General features: G+C 38.8%; 1 protein-coding gene across 1 annotated transcript; it reads left to right on the top strand.

Moving 5' to 3' along the window:
* Positions 1–1,687: 1,687 nt before the first annotated feature.
* Positions 1,688–21,332, top strand: LOC108240436 (matrix-remodeling-associated protein 5). The gene is made up of 12 exons (XM_017423907.3): positions 1,688–2,000; positions 2,462–2,688; positions 3,451–3,580; positions 5,085–5,326; positions 5,667–5,818; positions 6,488–9,990; positions 11,010–11,151; positions 11,853–11,988; positions 13,071–14,252; positions 14,379–14,586; positions 15,520–15,741; positions 15,976–21,332. Exons 2-12 carry the CDS (start codon positions 2,501–2,503, stop codon positions 18,067–18,069), a joined length of 8,199 nt encoding a protein of 2,732 aa, XP_017279396.1. The 5' UTR covers positions 1,688–2,000; positions 2,462–2,500; the 3' UTR covers positions 18,070–21,332.
* The last annotated feature ends 1,357 nt before the right edge of the window (positions 21,333–22,689 follow it).

Raw genomic sequence — 22,689 nt, 5'->3', positions numbered from 1 at the left:
ATTTGGAATTTTGATTAAAATAACAAATAAAATTCAGATAAAAAAGACAATTTCTAATTAGATTAATTTTCTTGTTGAGTATACAGATTGAGAGTGTGAAGAGATGAACTTATATTCACAATGTAACAAAAAATTAATACAATACAGGTTACATCTAGGTGCATCTTCTCATCATAATTTAATTGTTTGGGTTTTTCTTTTTAATTAAAAAAATGATTAAAATGAATAGGTGAAGAGCACAACTGCTTTCTTTAACCAGTACAGTGATTTGCATCATTACAAGGACTGCTCTGTTTTCCTGCTGTGGCCGTTTAACATATGGAATATATTTACAGCTTCATAATGCTACGTAGCTGAGTCCACAGCAATTATGGGATGAGATCATTATGCTTGTTAGGTCATTAGTCACAAAGATTCTCTGAAAACAAACTTTTTATGAGTTCAGAAAAAATCCAAATCATTACTCTTCTGGGTTTCCTTTCTAAAAGGTTAGTTTACAGATAATTCAATGGATTATTGTATTTAGAAAAGAAAAAGCTTTATTTTTTTCTATAGAAAATTGCTGTTTGGTTTCTTGTAAATAAACACATTCTGAGTCACAATTGACCTAAATTCTGCAGTTGTTAGACAAATGGGTCAAGACTAAAAATAAATAAATAAATAAGAGAATAATGTTTATAAAATGACTGTTACTGCCTCCTGAAGGCTAAGCAACATTAACGTTTTTGCCTGTGCCTGTGTGTGTTTGTCTGTACTGTTAGCAAAATATCTTGTGAACCAGTAGATAATTTATATGCAACTCAAAAACTTAGTATTGAATGAGCATCTACAACTCAGTCACTTCAAGATGGCTGCCACAACTAACTGATCTTAGAAAACACAAAGATGTGTGTAAGTCAGCCAATTTTACAAATATCCCCAACACACACACAGCACTATACATTGTGAACTAACTTTGTTCAAAGCAGTAACTTTTGGCATAAATCCTGTCTTTCTGTTAGCAAAATACCTTTTTTTTCTACCACTACAAAGATCTTAATGAAACTCTGCCAAATATAATCATTTGATCTTCATCTACAACCTTTGGAGTCACCCCATTTTAGAATGGCCACTACAGCTAATCGACTCTAGCCAGCACAGAAATGACTATTATTCAGTAAATTTTACAGCTAAAATTTGGTGTGGTAGTAGTTGAGAGTCATCCCCATTAAAATCTTTGAGTGCTAACATTTCTGGCTTGTTCTCACAATATTTCATGAGACTGTGCCTAACTTCATTTACAAGGTTTGACCAAAACAGCTACAACTCAGTCCCTTCTCAGCATAAAATGATTTTAGTTTAAAACTCTGAAAGGCGGCGGGCGACATGCATTCCCTCAAGGAATGCTAGGCCTTTAACTTTTGATGTGCATGCTATTAGTTCCGTGCAACGAGACAAGAAATTTGTCCTCGTGTGAAGTCACACAGTAGCTGTTGATCAGATCCAGCGGCTGTAATAAAGAAGTGTTTTCTGTGGCCCACATGCTGCCTCTTATCTCCAGACTTCCGCCCCTCTTTGGACAGACCCCCTCCGCCTGAGCGTCACTCAGTTCCCTACACTTCCCAAACTCAAATACACACTCACTGTCCCGCAAACACGCGCAAACACGCGCGCGTAAACTCACAGCGCCAGATGCTCTCTGCAAACAGTCCTCCTGCCGAGTCCAGCGCGTCTTTTCTTCTCCACTGACGCACAAGAAGAAAAAAAAAAAAACAGACCTCCTTGGATTTTCAGCTCAGGATTCTCTTTGGTGAAGTTTTGTTTTATGAAGTTCTTCAAAGTGCTTGTTTTTAGGATTTACCTCGCGCTCTTCAGTTTCATTGTGGTGACAGATGGGTGAATGAAGTGATTCAGTGCGCACCAAATCCACCGATCCGCGCGGCGGGATTAAAACACTTTTTAATGGGCAAAATGAATAATTTAGTCAAATAATTCATGTCTCCGGACCAGAAGACTTCAAGGTATGATTTAATCTCACATTATACATTTCTATACTATATTTGTGAACAAGCAGGAGTAGGTTTTGTCTCTACAGTTTGATAATTGAATGAGTTAAGTTTATTTCTCATTTTTATAAAAACAGAAAAGTTTATTTGAAGTCTTTAATTTTACAGCTACTCTTCATTTTTGTTTTGTGCTTCATTTTCGATGGGCTTTTTAAAATGAACTTTTATTACTATAATTGTCACTAAGCTGACACTGCACTCACAAAGTTGTTTATTTGAGACTTATAGTTTCATAGTGGTGGGTGTAGAAAAAAAACATTTTTATTGCTACAGCTTTTGAGTAATTTTGAGTGGTCCAGAAGAACTTGTTTTGAGTATCTATGTGTGCTTCTGTTGTGTGGAAAAAGAGATTTCATACTGAACTGCAGCTTATTAACCTTCTGAATTAATTTTGACTTTTTTTTCCATATTGACAGTGACTAATCTCCGTGTAGCTTTTCTCCCTGTGGGTGAAGATGTGTCGGACTGTGTTTGCTGCAGCAGCACTGCTGCCACTCTTGGTGCTCACCCTTCAGGTGTCTGGGGGCCAGTCCTGTCCCAGAAGCTGTAATTGCTACCAGGCTAATGAAGTCCACTGCACCTTCCGTTCACTCGTCACTATACCTGCAGGCCTGCCTGCACAAACACGGCGCATAAACTTTGGGTATGAGAATAAAATATATGAACAAATATTTGAATGACAAGATAAATCATTCCTATTTACATTGCCTCCTACAGAACCAAAAATAGGGGTCAGACCAGAGTTAAATCAAAGATCTAAAGCATTCCTTGAATTGTTGCCATTTTAATCAAACCTTGAAAATAATGTTATGCACAATCTCATGCAATGTTGTGAGATGTCATGCTCAGGGTATGTGTTAGGAATGGCTCTCAGCTACTACCTCACTGAATTTGACCTCATTAGATATAAAAATAACTGAGTTATAGCAATGTTTGTGTTGGCTCATGTGGATTAGCTGCAGCCATCTTGTACTGGATTGATTCCAAAAGCTAGTCAGGTGGAGATGGACATGCAGTGATACTTTCAGAAAGTTTCATTGAATTCATCCAGTGGTTTACAAGACATTTTGCTAACAGGCAGACAGAGTTCATTACAAATAGTTTTATTTTAAACAAAAACCTTGAGCAACATATTAGTGCTTAAATTATGTGTTGGAAATGACTCTCAGCTACTGCCACACCAAATTTTAGATAAACATCTTTAAAATTGACTGATTTATTGCCATTTTTATGTTTTTAAGGTTAGCTGGCTATAGCAGCCATCTTGGACTCAAACAGTTAATCAAACACACACAACCACAGACATGGGCACAACTATTTTTGTTCATTTTCTCCTTTCCTTGGCAAGCAGTTATCAGAAGCGTTTGTGTAATTGCTTGGTAATGATGTTTCTGTACTTCTGCAGATTCAATAGCATCAGAAGACTCCATGACAAATCTCTGGCTGGACTAAAGAGGGTGGAGCTTCTGATGCTCCACAGCAATGATCTCCATCACCTTCCAGATGCAGCGTTCAATGACATGAGATCACTTCAGGTAACAAGCAAAGACAGCATTTTAACCCTTGGCCCTCTGCACACATCAGGGTCACTGGAGAGTCAGACAATTTGAAACGCTTCAAGTGGATGGTCTCTGGGGACAAGACAGGCAACATTTTGGGGCACTAAGAGGTAATTTCACGGAGGTTAAAGTTAAAGTTCCTTCCCAAGTTAACTGAGCAACTTAAATGTCTTTAAAGGCAAATCAATAAAATGTTTCATCATATTTTTAGCATCTGACTTGTGGGATGCTGTCACCCTCCAGCCTCAAGCAGGAAATCTATGTCAGGACTATTTTTTTCTTTTTTTTTAATTGATATAGGATTTTTTTTTCTTTTTCTGGCTTATTGGGTCAATGTTGATTCATTATTCACACCATTGTTGAAAGGCAACAATGACCTAGCTAAAAATAGCAAAAGGGTAGCTACTTTGCTACTTTTAGCTAGAGTTTGGCTTCTTTTAGCTTTTAGTTTGTGTTCTGGTGTTTAGCTTTAACAACAGCAGTCATTCAGCACTCAGCATTCCCACAGTGCATTTTATCTCATTACTTTTAGTTTACAACCTTCCCAATCGTCTAACTGTGACATATGAATATACTTAAACTCCTTGTCAGAAAAGAAATCCAATTAAAACTCGAGTAATGCATTCGATTAACAATGTATATACCATTTGTCAAAAAGCTGCAACAGTCACCATGATTCTCATCTAATTTCCAGCAGTTTTTTTTTCCTAATTCCAACAAAATTGATGCATCATTTATGTGTCATCATTCCTCTCTGCAGGCTGATGGGAAACATACTGGACATTTTAGCGGCAACCTTAGGGCAGCGTTGGCAGTCCGTGGAGAACTGATATTACACAAGCAATTGTTCCCTTCATCTCCCGGGCAGATACTGATATATTTGCCCCTCTGTGATAATAGGATCCATATTTCCATGTGCTGACATGGCCACATGCTAAATCTGTCAGAAGTTGGAGTTCTTCCAGCTGAGCATCTTCCTAAAGAGTTTATTTATTACAAAAAGACTTGCATATTATTAATATTAATAGTAATATTATTGAGTTTTTAATGGTTTTTAAAGTAGTATGATTCCTTTTTTTTTTTTTTTTTTACTGTATTTGGAATTCTGTAGCCCAACAGTGCTAGAATATCCAATTAGTTTTCGATGCTTTGATCCAGCTCAAAGCGTAAATATGTGGCCTGGTTAATTTCTTTGGGCGATTTTTCTGAATTTCACTTGTCAGATGGTGAGCTGTGAAAGATATTCCTCATGTGTTAAACATTTACAAAGGTCATTTGTGCAAAGAAAGAGCTTTTATTCAAATTTTTATCCTGATTCTCTTTTTCCTTTGTTGTAGATTCAATTTACAAGCATGTGGTATCCAGTGACAGACTTATGATCCTAGCGTAGGATTGCTTTTTCAATCAGCCTTGATGTCTGGTCTTCTAATTTTTTTTTTTTTTTTTTTTACTGCTCCATTTCTCCCCCTCAATCTTGCAGATTCTAAAGTTAAGCTATAACAAGCTGAGAGAGATCTCTTCATCTCTGACCTTCTCTGGCCTGACATCGCTGCTGCGCCTTTACTTGGATCACAACCTCCTCCAGCACATCCACCCCCGGGCTCTGCTCCAGCTGCCTAGCCTCAGGCTGCTCCGTCTGCAGGGGAACAGGCTGCATCAGCTGCACCCTCATGCCCTGTGCACCCTGTCCCTCCTCAACACATATTACTTTTCTACACTAAGGTGAGCTTTTGTAACTATTGTACAAAGGTTGTGCTTGAAACAGAAATAACAACAAAATAAACTTAAATACAAGCAAAGTGATATAAATTTGCAGTTTAAGAAAATAGCACATTTAAATTTTGAAATCAAACATTGCAAAACTGATAAATTTACCTGGAATATTGACAATGGCTTTTCTGTTTTTCACGCTCAGTACAGAATATAAGCATATATGAACAGAAAAAGAAGGATGATAACTGTAAAAGCAATAGATCATGCCATATTTCCAATTAAAATATTTTTTTCTTCCATTTGTTTCTTTATATTATTCATACCTTTGCTCTGCCTTTTCCTGCTTTAGACACCTGGACTTATCCAACAACAGTTTAACCACCCTACCTCAGGAGAGTGTAGCAACAGCACCTCTGCTGGAGAGTCTCATCCTGCAGGCTAATCCCTGGAGTTGTGACTGTAGGATGAACTGGTTTCTCAGATGGAGTCTGGCTCATCCAGGTGACTGTAGTGTCTAAAAGTTATACTTTATTGGCTCATGATTATAAATAATCTAATGGCTTTGTGATAGGCCACTGGTTGCTGGGTCTTTAAGCTCGACTGACATATGTTTAAGAATGAGAAGACAAACTGCAGATTTGGAAAGAGAAATGAAAAATGGGGAATTAATTTAAAATGAGCTAAAAATGCGTGAAATTTTGATACATGTTTTTCAGATGCCCTTGACCTTAATCCTCTGTCTACTTTTCTGTCACACATTCTCCACCGTTTTCCCCATTATCTTGTTTTTTTCCGGTCTGTCTTGTAGCCTTCATTGAGATGTGAAAGAAAAGCTGAAGCGTGAAATGTGTCTCGTTGATATGCCAGACTTAACCTGCCATGACTAATCCATGATGACAGCACTGATCTGTGGCAGTTAATATATAGGCTGATGATTGTGGTGTGATAATAAAGTGATAAATACTTTTGATTTATAAGATCAAATAACCATAACTAATTATTTAGAAACATAAAGGGTAATGAATGCTTAAAATGAACTAGTATGACTAATAAATGACTCCAATATCCACTAAAATGTGCAGTAGCTGAAATGTGCACTCTAATGTGTTTCTATTTGAGTGACTTCATGATGTGTGGATGTAATTTTCCCCTTTCTATTTCTACATTTAGGTTTAATGAAATGTCCCAGTGGTCCTCAGTGTCCAGTCTGTGCCTCCCCCACTTCACTTCAAGGTCAAGGCTTGCTTGACCAGACAGCACTAATCTGTTCTTCACCAATCATCCACTCTCCGGGAAAAGAAACACTTTTGGACACTGACCTTAGTGAAATCCAATCTAGTGAGACTTTCAAAGAGCCTTTAGGCAGTGTCTCACTGGGTCTATCTGACGAGCAAGGGAACACCATTGATCTGAGTTGTAATATTACTCACTCCACTGACTCGCAGGGTATTGCTCCTCCACCAGATCTATCATGGACCTCCTCTTCACCTCTTCACCTTGCTTTGTCTCTGTCTCTGGAGTGCCCTACTGAAGGACGGAGCTACGAGAAACTTTGGAGGATTTTGGCCTACTACAGTGATACTGCAGCTCAATTCGAGAGGGAGATCATGCTCAGCAAAGCTCCGGCATTGACCTACCGCTACAGACAGGCACCAGAAGCAGATGGATATTATCACACTGGACTCAAAGCTTCTGTTAAAGCCATACCACAGTGGTTACTGCAGCCAGCAATTAGCATTCAGCTAAACAGAGCGCAGTCTAATGGACACAAAGTTCAGCTCACATACTCAACAAGAGTTTCTGCTCATCCTGATCCCACTTCGCATCTCTCTACATCTGCTGTTTCTCACCAATGGGTGATGATTTCAACTACTACCACAGCACTAGCTGCAGTAGCAGGCAAAAAGGTGGCGCTATTGTGCCCTCTTCTCAGTTCTGGTAGGCACAGTGTTTATTGGATTCTCCCAGATGGATCTAAACTCAACTCTCCTGCCAACAGTTTAGATGAAAGGCTCCAGGTTTCAGTCTCAGATTTACTTATACAAAAAGTACATCTCTCTGATGCTGGGATTTATTACTGTGTAGTCACAGCTGGAAGGGATGTAGATGTTCTTCCTCTACGCCTGGCAGTGGAAGAGACTTCTGCTCCGTATTCAGCAGAACTAAGTGGACCTTCTGTTACTGGAGCAGTTGGCGAAGCTGTCAGCCTGTCCTGCAGGATATCTGGCTCACCAGAACCTCCCAGGAGTTGGATTTTGCCAAATGGAAATGTAGTACAGCAAGGATTAGATGTATCAGGTGGACTCACAATACATTCCAATGGTAGTCTCTCTGTACATAAACCATCTCTGAGAGATACTGGATATTACCGCTGCATTGCAGTCAACCAGTATGGAAGTGATTCTCTGTCCATGCAGCTAATATTAAATTCTCAACATATCTCTCCACTTGAGACTTCATTTCCCAGAGGACCACAGTCAGCCTCTGGCAGGTCAACCAAGATACAAGCCTTTTTATTCCACCAGGTTAATGAAGGATCAGGGGATGATGAAGAAGAAGAACAACAGAAAACTCCAATCAGCAATAGGAGTCCTACAATATTGCGCCCAAACCGACAGCATCCATCTGGAAAACTACAAAGACATGGCCGTGTGAGAGAAGGGCCCCTGAGAAGGATTGAAGGGCCCATTTTACCCACTGAGCAGAGAAGAAGCCACTTTCAGAATAGACACAGAATTACTACAAACAAACTTAGAATGGACCCAAAGTCATGGGCTGACATTTTGGCAAAGATTCGTCAAAAGGCTGCTAATGCCACTAACAGGCAACCCATTTCAAGTGGAAACAAAACAGAAGAATCTGTCCAAGAAGACAAAGATAAGGACACAAGAGGACAAGTAGATGGTAATAATATGAATAAAGGCAGAGCTCAAAAAACAGAGATGGAAGCAGAATCTGAAGAGTCTTCAGCTGATGACACTATTTTGAGAGGGAATCAACCACAGCCCATTCAGCCCGCTCACGGAGGCAAACAAGCAATACCAAGGAACAAAATCAATGCAGAGATAGAAAGTGGGGCAGAGACAACAGAAAAATATATAGATTCAAAAACTGAGACAGAGACAAATGTACAGACAGAAAAAGCAGATCTACAAACGCAAACAACAGCAATCTCTGTGACTCAGAAAGAGTTAGTCACCTCTAATCCAATGTCAGTAACAAATGAAATTGGCCTAGAATCAAATGAGGTGCATGGACAGGGACCAAACTTGAACCCAGCAATGACCAGGGCTCACAATCCTCAACGAGGACTCTTTCCTAATTTTGTTCCTAACTCTCGACCTCAAAGCCCCTGGAACTCACGCAGAAAGATTGGACAACGAAGACGAATCAAGAGGCCCAGAATTCAAACTATGACCCCATCTTCATCTTTCTCTGACCCTGTAAAACCTAATTTAACCACAGATAATATCCCTCCTCTGCCAACAGTGCCAACAGCCTCACATCCAGCTATTATGTTGACAGCTAGTGACCATATTCAGACTACCTCAAACAGTGTGGCTCTGAATCCTCTGCCCACACCTTTTTCAGACACTCCTAGTATTTCCACTTCCAACTTCATATCACCCTCACTTACTCCTTCCTCTGCCCACACAGACACGTACACAGACATTCTGACTCATTCAGTCAAGATACCACAAACTCAAGATTTTACTTTTAACAGCATAGCAGCACCTACTCAATCTAATAATGTGATTTCAGAAATACATGTGCCAACCATACATAATGAGACATTTACACATGGTATGCAGTCTCACATAGAAACACAAACAACCATAGACAAACATGCTGAAAGACCCCCAAGCAGTGAGGAGCTAGAAAGCAATATATTAGGTGAGCCTCACTTTTTAAATGCTCACTCTTTCACTTCTTCCTTAGTCCCCAGTGCATCTTCAACTACCACTACTGCTGCAAAAATCACAACTCCTCCAGCTGCTCCCAAGAGAGCTGGTTATGTTGGCAGCACTGAAAGTACATCAACTTTTATGACTGGTGAAGAGACACTTCCCGCAACAACCACCACAACAACAATAAGTCCTACCACATCTCCTCCAACCACCATTGTCATTCCAATATCCAGTACTACTCAACAGACTTCAACAAGTTCTACCTCTACTACTACTACTACTACTACTACTACTACTACTACTACTACATCTACTCCTCCCCTTACTACTTCTTCAACTGGGACTTCTATTTCTACAGTTAGCCCAATAATTTATGATTTTGATATTACAACAGTTCCTAGCATGAGTGCAAGTAGTACAACAATCTCCATGAATGATAACTCCAGAACATCCAACCCCTCTACTAAAAGTACTACAATCATAAATCCAACTACTACAAAAACTATTTCAACTAAAACTCCTCCAGTTACCACAATTCACAATCTTTCAAGTTCAACAACAATGGGATCAACAAGTACCAAAAAATCTTTACAAAAGATGCCAATCATTGGTCAGGCTGACCCTCAAGTGAAGCTTTTTCCTGGTACTCCAAACCAGAGCCGAACTCCGACTGGCTGGAAGAACCATGGAGCTAACTTTATTCCAGATTCACACAGAAACAGGTTTCACCAGCCTCCTTCATCATCACTCCCTGCTGCTCCAGTGGTGAGAACAACCAATTTAAATATTTGTTAATTTAATAGCAAATTTAATTTCCCACTTTTTTCAGAGCTGCGTTGAGTCAGAAGTTACATGTTTGATTAGTAAGTCCTAAAAGTGCACTTATAAATGTACTCCACTGCGTACACAAACACAAGCATATAGTACTCTCAACTTTGAAAGCATCAAAATGCACAAGAGAACTGAAAACTGCCTGATTTGTGTCCACATGACCTGCTGTTGTATTATGGATGTTCATGACCAACCTCCAGTTTGAATAATTTGCAGAACTATGTCAGGGATTTAAAGAAGAAATGAAATAGACATGCTCCATAATGAAGAACACTGTGTGTTTCAAGAGCCTAATTCCAGGGGATTTTAGATAATCAAACCTGAATTAATTTCCAGACGTCTGTTGGCAAGCCTCTGTAGACCAAATCTCAGGTTCTGCCATCAGTGAGTCATTCTAACATCACACTAGAACATTAATGAATTTATTGAATACTAAGTTGATTATGCCCAGATATTGCCTGAATTACTTTCATTAAAAAGATCCATTACAAATAAATTAAATAACAACAACAATTCCTTATTTTGAAATGGTTTTTCAGCCTTTTGTATTATGACTCGTATTGAAACATATTAATATTCTGTTTGCACTCTAAACAAAGATCAAAATAACACATCACCATTTTGGATACACTTAGGTTTATAATTAATTTAAGATTGACAATTTTATTGAAAACACGCCACAGCACAGCTTCACATTCATAGTCTCCGTTAGACTCTTCTGGTACCTGACTAAAGATTTCTAGGTTCAGCTCTGGTTCTCCTTAATTTAAAACTAGGAGTGCAACTTAGATAGTGTTTGGCTATGAAATTAAATTTTGAAACTAACACAGTTCTGCAGCTTTGGAGACCTGCTTACAGATGCCAATTAAAAGCTTTTTCTAAGAAAACATTATCTTTTACCTAATAGCTTCATTTAACTAATTAAGATGTCTTCACAATCACAATATCCACAGGCTCCAGCTGTAAGATCCAGACCGAGGATTGCAAATCCACATATCAGGACATTATCATTGCCAGCAAACAGCACTGCCAGGCTGACTTGTGAAGCTCAAGGAGACCCAAAACCCTCCATCACATGGACTAAAGCTGCCTCAGGTAAGCATCAAATAGAAAAAATCTATTCAAGCATGAAACATATTTTAAACCAGACTCTTTACTCCACTGAACTGCAAGTCAGAGAAAGGTTTAGACTTCAAATTGCATCTATAAACAGAGTCACATAAATTCAGATTTATACTCTGTTATAGATATTTTTGATCACCCAAAACTACAGCAAGCGCCTATATATTTTATTCTTTTAGAAAACAAATAAAATAGTTGTATTTTTTTTTTTTGGTATAAAAGAGTTGACCTAATAAATGAATGTAAATGTAAAAATGACAACAACAACAAAAACTGTGCTTAACCTTTGAAACAAAATAATTAAAAGTTTGGATTAAAATTCTAAAGCCAGCATTTGGGATAGAAATTAAATTCAGCTTTAGTACATATATTTTATAAATATGAACACAATTTAGTGTGATATATTGTACGTAAAGAACAAACAACACCAAACATCCCACACTGACATGTACATAAATATTTTTTTTCTGACTTCTCACGTAAGAAAAACATTGCAAACAAGTAATAGAACATTTTGTGCACTTTACTTTAAGTTGTGCCCTGTTTTCATTTTCTCCTTCCTTTTCACACTCTCTAACTTTCTTTCCAATATTGTCTTCTTCCGTCTAACTCTTTTTATTTATTACTGTTTTTCTCTTTCCATTTCACTGCCTCATTCCTTGCTTTTCTCTCAGGAGCAGTGTTGTCAATCCATTCCAGGGCTCAGCGTTTTGAGGTCTTGCCAAATGGCACCCTTGTTATCCAGAATGTTCAGCTGCAGGACAGGGGCACATATATCTGCAGTGCAACCAGCTTCCTGGGTCGTGACAGGTGAGAATACTGACGTTTGAAATGCATATTAATGCTCAAGCCAGTATAACAATCAGTTACAATGACCTTGGGTCACAATGTAATCAGTTTTAATGACTTTGGTCCACAGAAAGCTCAGCTATAGCACAAGACTTTGATTAGACATCTTATTATTGCACACTGTTGAAAGGCTAAGATGGACAATAATGTTTTTGATTGTGTGTGTGCTCTTATGTCTGTCTGTTGCCAAAATATCTCACAAACCACTGAACAGATTTTAATGAAACTCACAAAAAGTAATAATTGGATGTACATCTACAACTGATTAACTTTTGAGGTCAGCTAAATTCAAGAGTGCTGCCACAATTAACTTATACTAAAAAATAACACAAAGATGACTATAATTCAGTCAGTTTTACAGATACTGACCAAATAGTTTGTATGGTAGTAGCTGAGACTGAGCCTCAACAGGGATTTTGAGTGGTACAGTATTAGATTGTGCAAGAGCTTTGTTTAAAATTTTCCCATTAACTCTTTGGGGTCAACTCTGTCTGTCTGTTAACAAAATATCTTGTGTACCACTGTGTGGATTTTATTGAAGCTTTAAGAAAGTAATCATTGGATGTACATCGACAACAGATTATCTTTTACAGTCAACTCATTTCAAGTTGACTGCCATAGCTGATCAACATTCACCACTATAAAATAGCTAAATAACAAAAAATAAAATAAAATTGGACATGGTAGTAGCCGAGAGCCATTAAGAACACATACTCTGATGTGACATTTCAAAATACTGCAATATGATGCATACTGTTATTTTCAAGATTTGGCCAAAACAGCAAGAAATCTGTCACTTCTAAATATAAAGATGAGATTAACTCTGGCAGAAAAGGTAGCAGATCATATGCATTCCTTCAAGGAGTAGTAATACAAATCTGTATTCATGAAAACTGTATGTTTTTATAATTCTGAATTCAATTCACAACTGTGTATATGCCTTTGAATATTTCTAACTTGAAAGTATGAGTGAAAAGCTTAAAATGTATGTTTTTTTTAATTGTCAGTATTGAAGATGAGTATATTCAACTTATTCATGACAGGTTGCTCACTACCCTGGATGTCTGGACCCGCCCTCCTCATATGCAGCTGGCAAGTTACAGAGAAGTAACCATTCATCAGGGTGGAGACATTCACTTGGAATGCCAAGCAGATGGTGTTCCAACCCCGCTGCTCTCTTGGGTTCTGCCTGATCGTTCTACTCTAACCTCTGCTGCCACCTCCTCTAGTCGAATCAGCATGGACACAAATGGAACGCTTCGTATCCCGGTGACTTTACCTAGTGATCGAGGAGTGTATCGCTGTGTGGCGTCCAACTTGGCTGGTACAGCCAGTGCTTCTGTGCGTGTACACGTGTCCTCGTTGCCCCCAGTGATTCAACAACCCAAGGAGGAACACCTGCTCTTTTCTCTGGAGAGGCCTGTTTATGCACACTGCTCTGCCCGAGGAGCCCCACCACCAACTCTGCGTTGGCGAATCCCAGATGGGACCCTTGTTCGTCCATCCCAGTTTCTTCACGGCAACCTCTTTGTCTTACCCAATGGGACGCTGCATATTCGCAAAGTTGGGCCAAAGGATGCAGGGAGTTATGAGTGCACAGCCAGTAATGCTGTGGGGACCTCTAAGAGAACAGTGAAGGTAAAAGTTGAAGGGGGGGCAGAGTTAGGAAAACAAGAAGAAGCAAGAATTGAAAGAGAGAAAAACAAAAAACCATCTAATTCATCTACTTTGAACAAAGACAAAACACTGGTCATCCCTAGCCACCCCTCAGATCCATTCGACTCTGGGAAAATCTCTCCTATATACCCCTCTGACAGATCTAGGAACTTGTCGATCAGCCCAAGCCCTTTTAACTCTTCTTCTAACTCACCTCCGAAAATCAATAAAACAGTAAAAGCCTACCCTTCACACTTTACCGACATCAAAAAAACAAATCCCCCCTCTGTTTTCTCACAGTCCACTGTGCCAACATATAACACCAAAGTCTCACTCAGTATAAACAGTACAAGAGTTCTTTCTTTCCCTGCAGACAGAGAAGCCTCATTTGCTTTGCAGCCACTGCCTATCTCCCCTTTCACCAAAGCCCGTATTGTCTCAACATCATCCTCCACCTCTACTGTCAACTATGGGGGAGTTTTAAAGCTTTACTGCTCTGTAACTGGCAACCCCACCCCCAACATTATCTGGAGGACCCCTGCAAAGAAACTAGTAGACATACACTACAGGTACAGTGAATGACTGTGTGTGTTTGTTGATTCTGTTCTTATATCTCATGATTACTCTGACAGTAACATATTTAATTCAATTTTTTGGACCTTGTATGTAATGTTGTGTTCACATTTGATTTTAAGCTATGATAGGCGTCTGAAGGTGCATCCAAACGGCACACTATCTGTCCAGGCAGTAACGGAGAAGGATGGTGGAGACTACTTGTGTATTGCACGCAACAAGGTCGCAGATGATTATCGACTTCTGCATGTGAATGTGGCCACCAAGCCTGCAAAGATTGAGCCAAAACAACCACTAAATCATATGGTGTCATTTGGGAAATCATTGAAGGTAAACAGAAATAAAATCCAACTCATGTATCTGCAACTTTCCATTTCTTCTAATGAGTACACATAGTCACAAATTAAGTTGAGTTTACTGATAATCTAAAATTTCCATCCGTGCTAAAAGAGTAAAATATTGACATGAATATACAAAGTCACAATTAGTTATTCAATAAAAACAGAAAACCCTTAAAGGAGTTTATTTAAGGAAGCCAGTCTTTATTTCATAGTCGATGTGGTTTAGTTGCAGTTATAGCCTCACTTGAATACTAAAAAAGAAGGTAATTTTTCTACTTGCAGATATTTAACATAAAATGGTTGTCCTGTTTAAATAAAGGACCAAATGTAATACCTTTATTTTATTTGTGCTATTGGGTTTTTTGTTTCTTCTTTAAGGACTAATGTGAAGCTCTAACAATGTTTTAGGCATTTAAGTAGAAGTAGAGGAAATCTGGAAAATGCTTAAGAAGATTTATTTGACAAAAAATGACACATTCTATTGTTAAGAAAACCTGGCTGCAGAACAGTTTTGTAACTAAAAAGACAAAAGCAGACCAGTCAAATAACCTGCTTTTATAAATACTAAACAGCCACCTTAAGAGAACGGTAATGTACAAATCAATATTTAGGGCTCAATGAAAAATAATGCCATAAAGGTTGAAAGCTAGAATTGAGATCCCATATTATTGTGGAAATGTGCTGCTCTTTATTTTTAATTCAATTTAAGCATTTATGAGCTTCTAGTGGCGCCTTTTGAGTGCCACTAAATCAATAGTTGATTAGATGTGTTTTATTTGCTGCTTTTTTTTCAGTTGTATAAAAATAGACACAATGGGTATGCAGGATAATTTAAAATAAAGAGAATGAGCTAGTTTCAGGCAAAATGAAGATGAAAAAATACCACATTTAAATGCACCACTGATACACTAATCCTCTGCAGATGGACTGCCAGGCATCTGGACTGCCTCACCCAGCTGTGCGTTGGAACCTACCAGATGGAACCATGGTTAGCAGTGTGTTGCATGTGGGATACAATAGGGAGCGGCCACAGAAACTAACTGTATTTGACAATGGGACGTTACTGGTTCCAGCTGTGGGTATGGGAGAAGAAGGTATATATACATGTTACGCTGAGAACCAAGCAGGTCAAGACACCATGAAGGTAAGTGGAGCAACTTTTCCTAAAAACCTGAGAAATGTGTTTTATTAAAAATGTACTGTACTCTTTCAACTAATTTCTGTCAGTTAACTGTGGCCACTTATTTGAATTTAGTAAAACAACAAAATTCTGTTGATAGATGCTAATCAGTGCCAAGTGTTAACAATGAATGTTAAATGTAAGTTGTGCTATTTTTTTGTATTTATTCAAAATTTTTATTTATTCAATATCTTTAAGGTCAAAGTAAAGGTTGTGATGACAACTCCACCAATTTTTGCCGATGCCAAAAGCCACAGTTTCATCAAAGTACGCCAGGGAGAAACTGCCACAATTCCCTGCCGGGCGAGAGGAGATCCTGCACCAACAGTGACATGGTTTTCCCCAGCACACCGTGTCATCCCACAGAGTTTAGGACTTGGCTATTATTCTCACAGAATTGTGGTGGTTTCAGATGGAACCCTCAAGGTACGTTCAGCCCAAAAGATTGACGCAGGAAATTATACATGTCAAGCAAGCAACTCAGCTGGGACAAGAAACATTGTTGTGAGCTTGGAAGTTGAGACAACTACCAATGGACCTAATGGACAGGCGAGAGGAGGACAAGGTTGGAGTATTAACACTGAGCGTGAAGGCAGCCATGACATTCGATCAGGAGACATCACTGACAACAAACAAATCATCAAGCATGGATCTACTAGTGGAATCACAAGTAAGCTGGGTAGCAATTACAGCTACACTGATAGCAATGGTAGAGTAAGAAATGTGATGCTAAACACTGATGTAAACTTAGTATTCAGTGGCTCTAATCCTGCCCTAAGAAGTTATAATCAAAACGGATTCAAGAGTCCTGTGGGTGGATTTACAACACAGCTAGGTAATGCTGGGATCATTGTAAATGAAAACGGAGCACAGAGTAGAGGCACTAAAGTAGATACCATTGAAACAAACAAAAACAGGCCCAGCATTTTGAGCCAAAGTAATAGTTTGGGTCACAGTCAAAGTACATTTAGAGGAAATGGTGGTGAGAGAAATCCTGGGACAAATAGCAATGAGGTTACTGCAGGAAGAACCAAAAATGAAGATAACACCAGTAGATACAACAGCAGGTTAAGCGGTATTTCAAGAAGTGCTGGAAGCTTTATCAGTGGTTTGTCAAACAGTGGAGCTGGTACCAGTACAATTACAGGCCGTGGTTTTAGTGGGAATAGTAATTTAGGAGGGAACAGTGACAGTAGAAGAAATAGTGATGGTATAAATGGTAGTTCTGGTGCAGCTCTGGGTGTGGTAACAATAATTAAGAAGCGAGCAAATAAAGGCCAGACAGTGCTTTTGCCATGCCCATCCCAAGGTTCTCTGGCACCTCGCCTGTCCTGGCTTCTTCCTGGAAACGGCATGTTGCCAGCTCCTTACTATGGCAGTCGACTTAGTGTGCATCGAAATGGCTCCTTGGAGCTGCGGGGCCTACAAGTGAATGATGGCGGGACTTTGTTTTGTGTAGTGAAAAGTGAAAGAGGAGAAATGTCAATTCGGGTGGAGCTGGAGGTATTGGAGCCACAAGAGGATGCAAAATCTCCACAAGGGGGAGTAGTGGAGAAAAAATCCCAAGCAGGTGATTTATTAAATCCATCTCAGTCCTTAATCTCAAGACCAGTGTCACTTCTGCCGCAGCAACAGAAAAGCCTGAGTTTGTCTGAAATTCCTCGTCCAATAAACTCTTTACCATCCAGAAGCTTGTTCAATGAGCCTACAGTGAGCACCAGAACTGCCCCTCTTGTAAGCACCATTAATGGAGAAACCCTCAGACTGCCTTGTGCTGGTACTCACACCCAGGTCTCTTTATTATGGACAACACCCAGTGGTAAGGTTCTATCTAGGGGTGCGAGTGGAGACTCGGGTCATTTTATAGTTCATGAAGATGGAACACTAATCGTTAAAGAGGCCTCTGTATTTGACAGGGGCACTTACACTTGCAAAGTCTCCAGTCCTGACTCTTTGTCAGTTTCTGTCCTCACAGTTCCAGTCATTGTCATCGCCTACCCTCCCCGCATCACAACAGGCTCCTCCCCTGTGACCTACACCAGCCAAGGTGTTGCTGTGGAGCTGCCCTGCATGACTATAGCAACACCACGGGCGACAGTTACCTGGGAAACACCGGACCTGATACAGCTGAAGGTGATGGGTCAGCCTCAGATTTATGGCAACCGCTATCTGAGTCCTCAGGGTTCATTGGTGATACAGAACCCAACACACAGGGATACAGGATTTTACAGATGCACTGCCAAAAATGTAATTGGCGTGGACAGCAAGGCAACCTACTTGCATGTTATATAAATGGGACAAAGCAAACATAGATGCATTAATCCACTCAAACCAGAACCTGAGAAACAGAGACTCTGCCATTTGTGTTGTTAAATAAACTGTTACTTTACCGAAGCTGTTTTGTTCATGCCCAAAGGATCTGCAAAGCTCTGTTCCTAAAAGACTGCTGAATCATAAGAACTCCATAGAAATCGATGCGGTATGTATGTTTTAAATGTATAATATTGATGTTAATACTGGACCATTTATAGTGGAATTTAAGAGATCCTCTGCAAATACACTGTTGTGCATTTTTCTCTGCATAAACAGGGAATTTGTGATAAAGAAAAACATTGTTATTTGCAAACCTTTTGTGCCATACTGTGTTTCTAATTGACCCTAAACTCAAGCGGTGCTCATTTCATGATTGCACCCAAACCCTCTAAGTCACCATTGCTTCATAGGGAACAGCCAAGTGAAATTTTCTCTTCTAGTTTTGTAGTAAATCAAGCTTTTGATCTCTGCCCTGTTACATGAAATTTGAGCTGGGCTATCAGACCAAAATCATCATCTTGACAATCCAAAAACATTGCTTTGATTTGAGTATTTAAAGATTCAAACACTGAATCTTTTAGGATTTGAACCCCCATGTGAAGGATTAAGTGATATCAAGTATCAAGTCTGAAACTGTAACCAATGCTGTTTTGATCTGCTTTTTAAAAAAATCACTAGACATTTGTACACTAAACCACCATGAATTATTCTGTCATAGAGCCACTGAGTACTACAGACGCCACAAAGCATCAAACAGCAAGGACAGTTTTACACATGTTTCTCTGCACCCACAAATGTTTACAATTTGATCAGATACATAATAATATATTTCTGTTTGATCTGAGGTGAATGAAAATGTTTTCTTTTGTCAGATGCAAATTAGAAAACATGAACTTTGTGGCTTTGAGATGTCATTTTGACCTTCGTAACTGTTAGATTTTATTTGCTGTGCCTCAGATTTAGCAAACCATAAGACAAATGGGCTGCCCTATTTGCATAGTTCTTCTCATATGATTGAACTTTTGAAAAACACAATTTTGGAGGACTTTGGTGTTAAGAGTTATGCATTACAAAGACGTGCTCATGACTTTCAAAGCATTGCATCATATCTCAAGTTCTCAGAATATTAATGGGACAGAATGAGACCTGGAATTAATGTAACCCCACGATTAGTCAAGCTTTTAAAGAGTCATCCTAATGTTTCTTTTAATTATTTAAATATCTGTGTGTTTTAAAAGCCTGCTCTCAGCTTGTGCAACAGTCCTTTTTTATTTTAAAATTTGTTTTTTAATGATTTCATTATACCCTTAAGTTATTTGTCTTGTAAAAACTCACTTATGTTGCCTGTTTTTGTACTAAAGGGAGAAATTATTTGCTTTTATTATGTATATTTTTTATCTCACTATGATGAATGTTTGCTTTATATTTGAGTAAAATTCATTTTTTTTCAAATAAATAAATAAAGTGGACTGTTTACTCTTGGAGGTGTCACAGTTTTGGTTGCAGATACAAAGTGATAGAAAAAGAGGCCTTGTGTGACTGAGTGAGAAAAGTAAGCAGCTTGTGTGAGGGCGAGAGTGGGGAAGAGTTTTTCTGGAGTTTTTCTGGAGTTTATTATGAGAACAGAAACTCCTTATCCTTAGCTCAGCTGTCACACCAGGAAATGGAGTTTTAACTCTAGATGAGACACATATTGATGACATCATGTTCTCCTCTTTGGGAAATGCAATAAAACTCACAGCAGCCAGCAGCGCCACTCCACACGCACACCACCCTGCATGATCTCACACCTGGTGTTCACCCTCAGAGCACAGTAAATACAAATACTTTAAACTAATTATATCAGCATACTGTAGGAGCACTGTGCAGTTATCTATATTTTTAAAATTAGCCTCTCTTAAACCACTTCTCATGAACCGGCTGCTGGATGCAATTAAAGGAAATTACATATTTGACAAATTTTAATTAGGTTTCTGTCAGAAACACAGTGCAGAGCCAGCACTTTTCAGATGACCTCATGAATGTAGGTCGTGATGAAACTTCTATTTCAGTTCTTTTAGATTTTTCTGCTGCCTTTGACTCTATTGATCGCACCAACTTTATGATCAATTACAAAAACAGGCTGGGATTTTCTTCAGCTAATTCAAATTGACATGCATTGATTTGATAGCATACCCCAACCCCAGTCCTTTGGGTTTATAAATGGTCACACTTATCTGCTAAAAACCTAGATATCATCTTTGACTACCAACTTAACAATTAGGTCTCTTGTTCTTTCCAGTAATTTTCACCCAAGAAATACAGCAAAAACGTGTTCCATGGTATCTAACTAGCAATTAGAAACAGTAATTTTTGTTTTTGTTTCATCACATTTAGACTATTGCAACTCTCATTAGTCCTGTCTAAGCCAAGACTCCTCCTCATTAAAAGCTGGTCCAAAACTAAGCTGCAAGACCCAGTTTCACTATCCCAGTTTATCTCTCTACACTGGCTTCCTAAAATGTTCACAGTTTATTTTCAAAATGTTCCTTCTTTTCTATAAACCTATAAACAATCAGGTTCACACTTCTTTCAGTGAATGTTTAACCTCTTACACTCCTTTTAGACCCTTATGGTCTTTGAGGAAGTCCTTGTTTGTCCCTCACTCTCAACTGAAAACATGAGGGGATTGCACATTTGCTGTCCAAGTCCAAAACAGTCTTTCTTTGGGAGTTAGAATGGTAAGCACTCTTGAATGCTTTAAAGCACAGCTAAAGACCCACCTCTTTCCAAAGGGGTTTTGTGTTTCAGGCCCCTGCTTTTTATATTTTTAGTGTTTTGTGTAGTTCTATAGTTTTGGTATATTGTTTGCACTCATTTGTCTGTTTCTTTTATGTACAGCACCTTACAACCTAGTTTTTAAAAAAATAAAAACTCACTTTCCTACAGTAAACATCAGTATGAATGAGAATGATAGTTGCTACAGTAGAAGATCCTGCAGGTGTGCAACAAGGATTAATAAGGTGCATTTGTGGAGCTGCTAGTGCCAAAATGCAAGAGAAATTAGCTGATAAAAAACTAGAAACAGGAAATCATTATCACCTTTTCTTTTCCTGAGCTTTTAACACCTGCAGTCACACCGTACATACTGAAGCACTCTCCAAAATATCATCTAGAGTGTATTTCCATATGAAATCAAAGCAGTTCAAAGACAACTAATTAAAGTTTAGCCCCTAAATATCTGAGAAATGAGGAGACCATCTGCTATGTTATGTTGTGTTGTGTTGTGTTATGCATTTATGTAAAGCATGTTCTTATGTTTGTATTAAAGTCTGGACTGTTTACCAATCAAACATTTTTTTTCTTAAATGGAACCATGTTGTTTGAATTTCATAGTGATTTGTTTTGCAGCAATAAGGCAGAAACTTTCCTTAAAATGAGGTCAGCTGGGTGGCAACATATGAGTATTTTGTTCCAGAACCTGAATGCATCGGTTGTTGTTAGCACTGCCTTTAAAGTTGTGAAAGATATTAATGCCATGTGCACTCTTGACATATAAAACACAGTTTGTGTCACACACATCCTGACATATAAACTGTCTTTTGATGACAGGCTGAAAGGTCCTTGAGTTTTTTAAGCTCTGATGTGATTTTACATTTCTGCTTTTTATTGCACTAAAAGACAAAAGGGGTCAGCCAACAATGTAGTCAGGACTTTTCAGAACTCTGCCTGGAAAGGCTTTGTGTGAAATCTTTAAAAAGTTCCAAATGTCTTCATCTCTGGATTAAATGCTTTGTGATCAGACCAAATGCAAGTGCTCACACTAATGCTGCTGATGCTGACAGCAAGTGCTGTCGATTAACTGAAATGTTAAAAAGCAAAGCAAAACAATTACACGCACTGCAGAGCTGAAGCTTATTGATGTCAAGTTTTTCACATGCAGATAAAAGCCATGGCTAATTAGAATCATTGCTGTGCACCACCCAGAAATTTGGGCAGTCTACTTAGGTTGTGAATTTCAGTGAGGGGAGAAAGAAAAGCAGAGAAGCAACATAATACATCGTGCTGTGCTCCAAGTTTAAAGAAACCAGTTGTTTTCAATTAGCTCACTCACAGTTTTGGATGATTTTCATTCGTTTTAGTAAACTAATTTGATCATTTATGACTCATTGTATCAAATAAATAATTGCTTATTCTATTTTATTACAAACATATAAATTATAAATGTTTGATTTTGTATTTGTTCAGCGTTGGACATTGTTACAGGCCCGGCCTTTCGATAGGGGGTGGTAGAGAGCAACGGGAGAGAAGAAGAAGAAGAGCTGGGCGAGTTAGTTCGGGAGATGCTAGCTGTGAAGTTGGTTGTACGCTATTCGCCTTGCCAAGAGAGGAATAAAAGTTCTACAAGCTTTCATCTCTCTCCTCCTTGTTTTGCCGCCAGCGGAGCAGAACCTTTAGAGCTCGTTACCTGCAGACGAGCCGAAATAGACTTATTAGGTAACAACATGAAAGGATAAAGGAATGGGTACAATCCTGGCTGGATTGGATGACCTGTAAATGTGTGCCAACAGGCATGACTTAAGTGACAAAAAGCAGCGTGATCCTGTCAGACATGTCATG

This window comes from Kryptolebias marmoratus, linkage group LG6 (genome assembly GCF_001649575.2).
Source record: "Kryptolebias marmoratus isolate JLee-2015 linkage group LG6, ASM164957v2, whole genome shotgun sequence".
Classification (NCBI taxonomy): domain Eukaryota; kingdom Metazoa; phylum Chordata; class Actinopteri; order Cyprinodontiformes; family Rivulidae; genus Kryptolebias; species Kryptolebias marmoratus.
The sequence above is the reverse complement of the archived record's forward strand: the minus strand, read 5'-3'. Positions and strand labels throughout refer to the sequence as shown.

Bases quoted from the DNA above. Each gene is read 5' to 3' on its own strand.
- LOC108240436 (XM_017423907.3), top strand. From the start codon at position 2,501: ATGTGTCGGACTGTGTTTGCTGCAGCAGCACTGCTGCCACTCTTGGTG. The intron at 3,581-5,084 runs GTAACAAGCAAA...TCAATCTTGCAG, and splicing joins ATGACATGAGATCACTTCAG to ATTCTAAAGTTAAGCTATAA. The intron at 9,991-11,009 runs GTGAGAACAACC...CAATATCCACAG, and splicing joins CACTCCCTGCTGCTCCAGTG to GCTCCAGCTGTAAGATCCAG.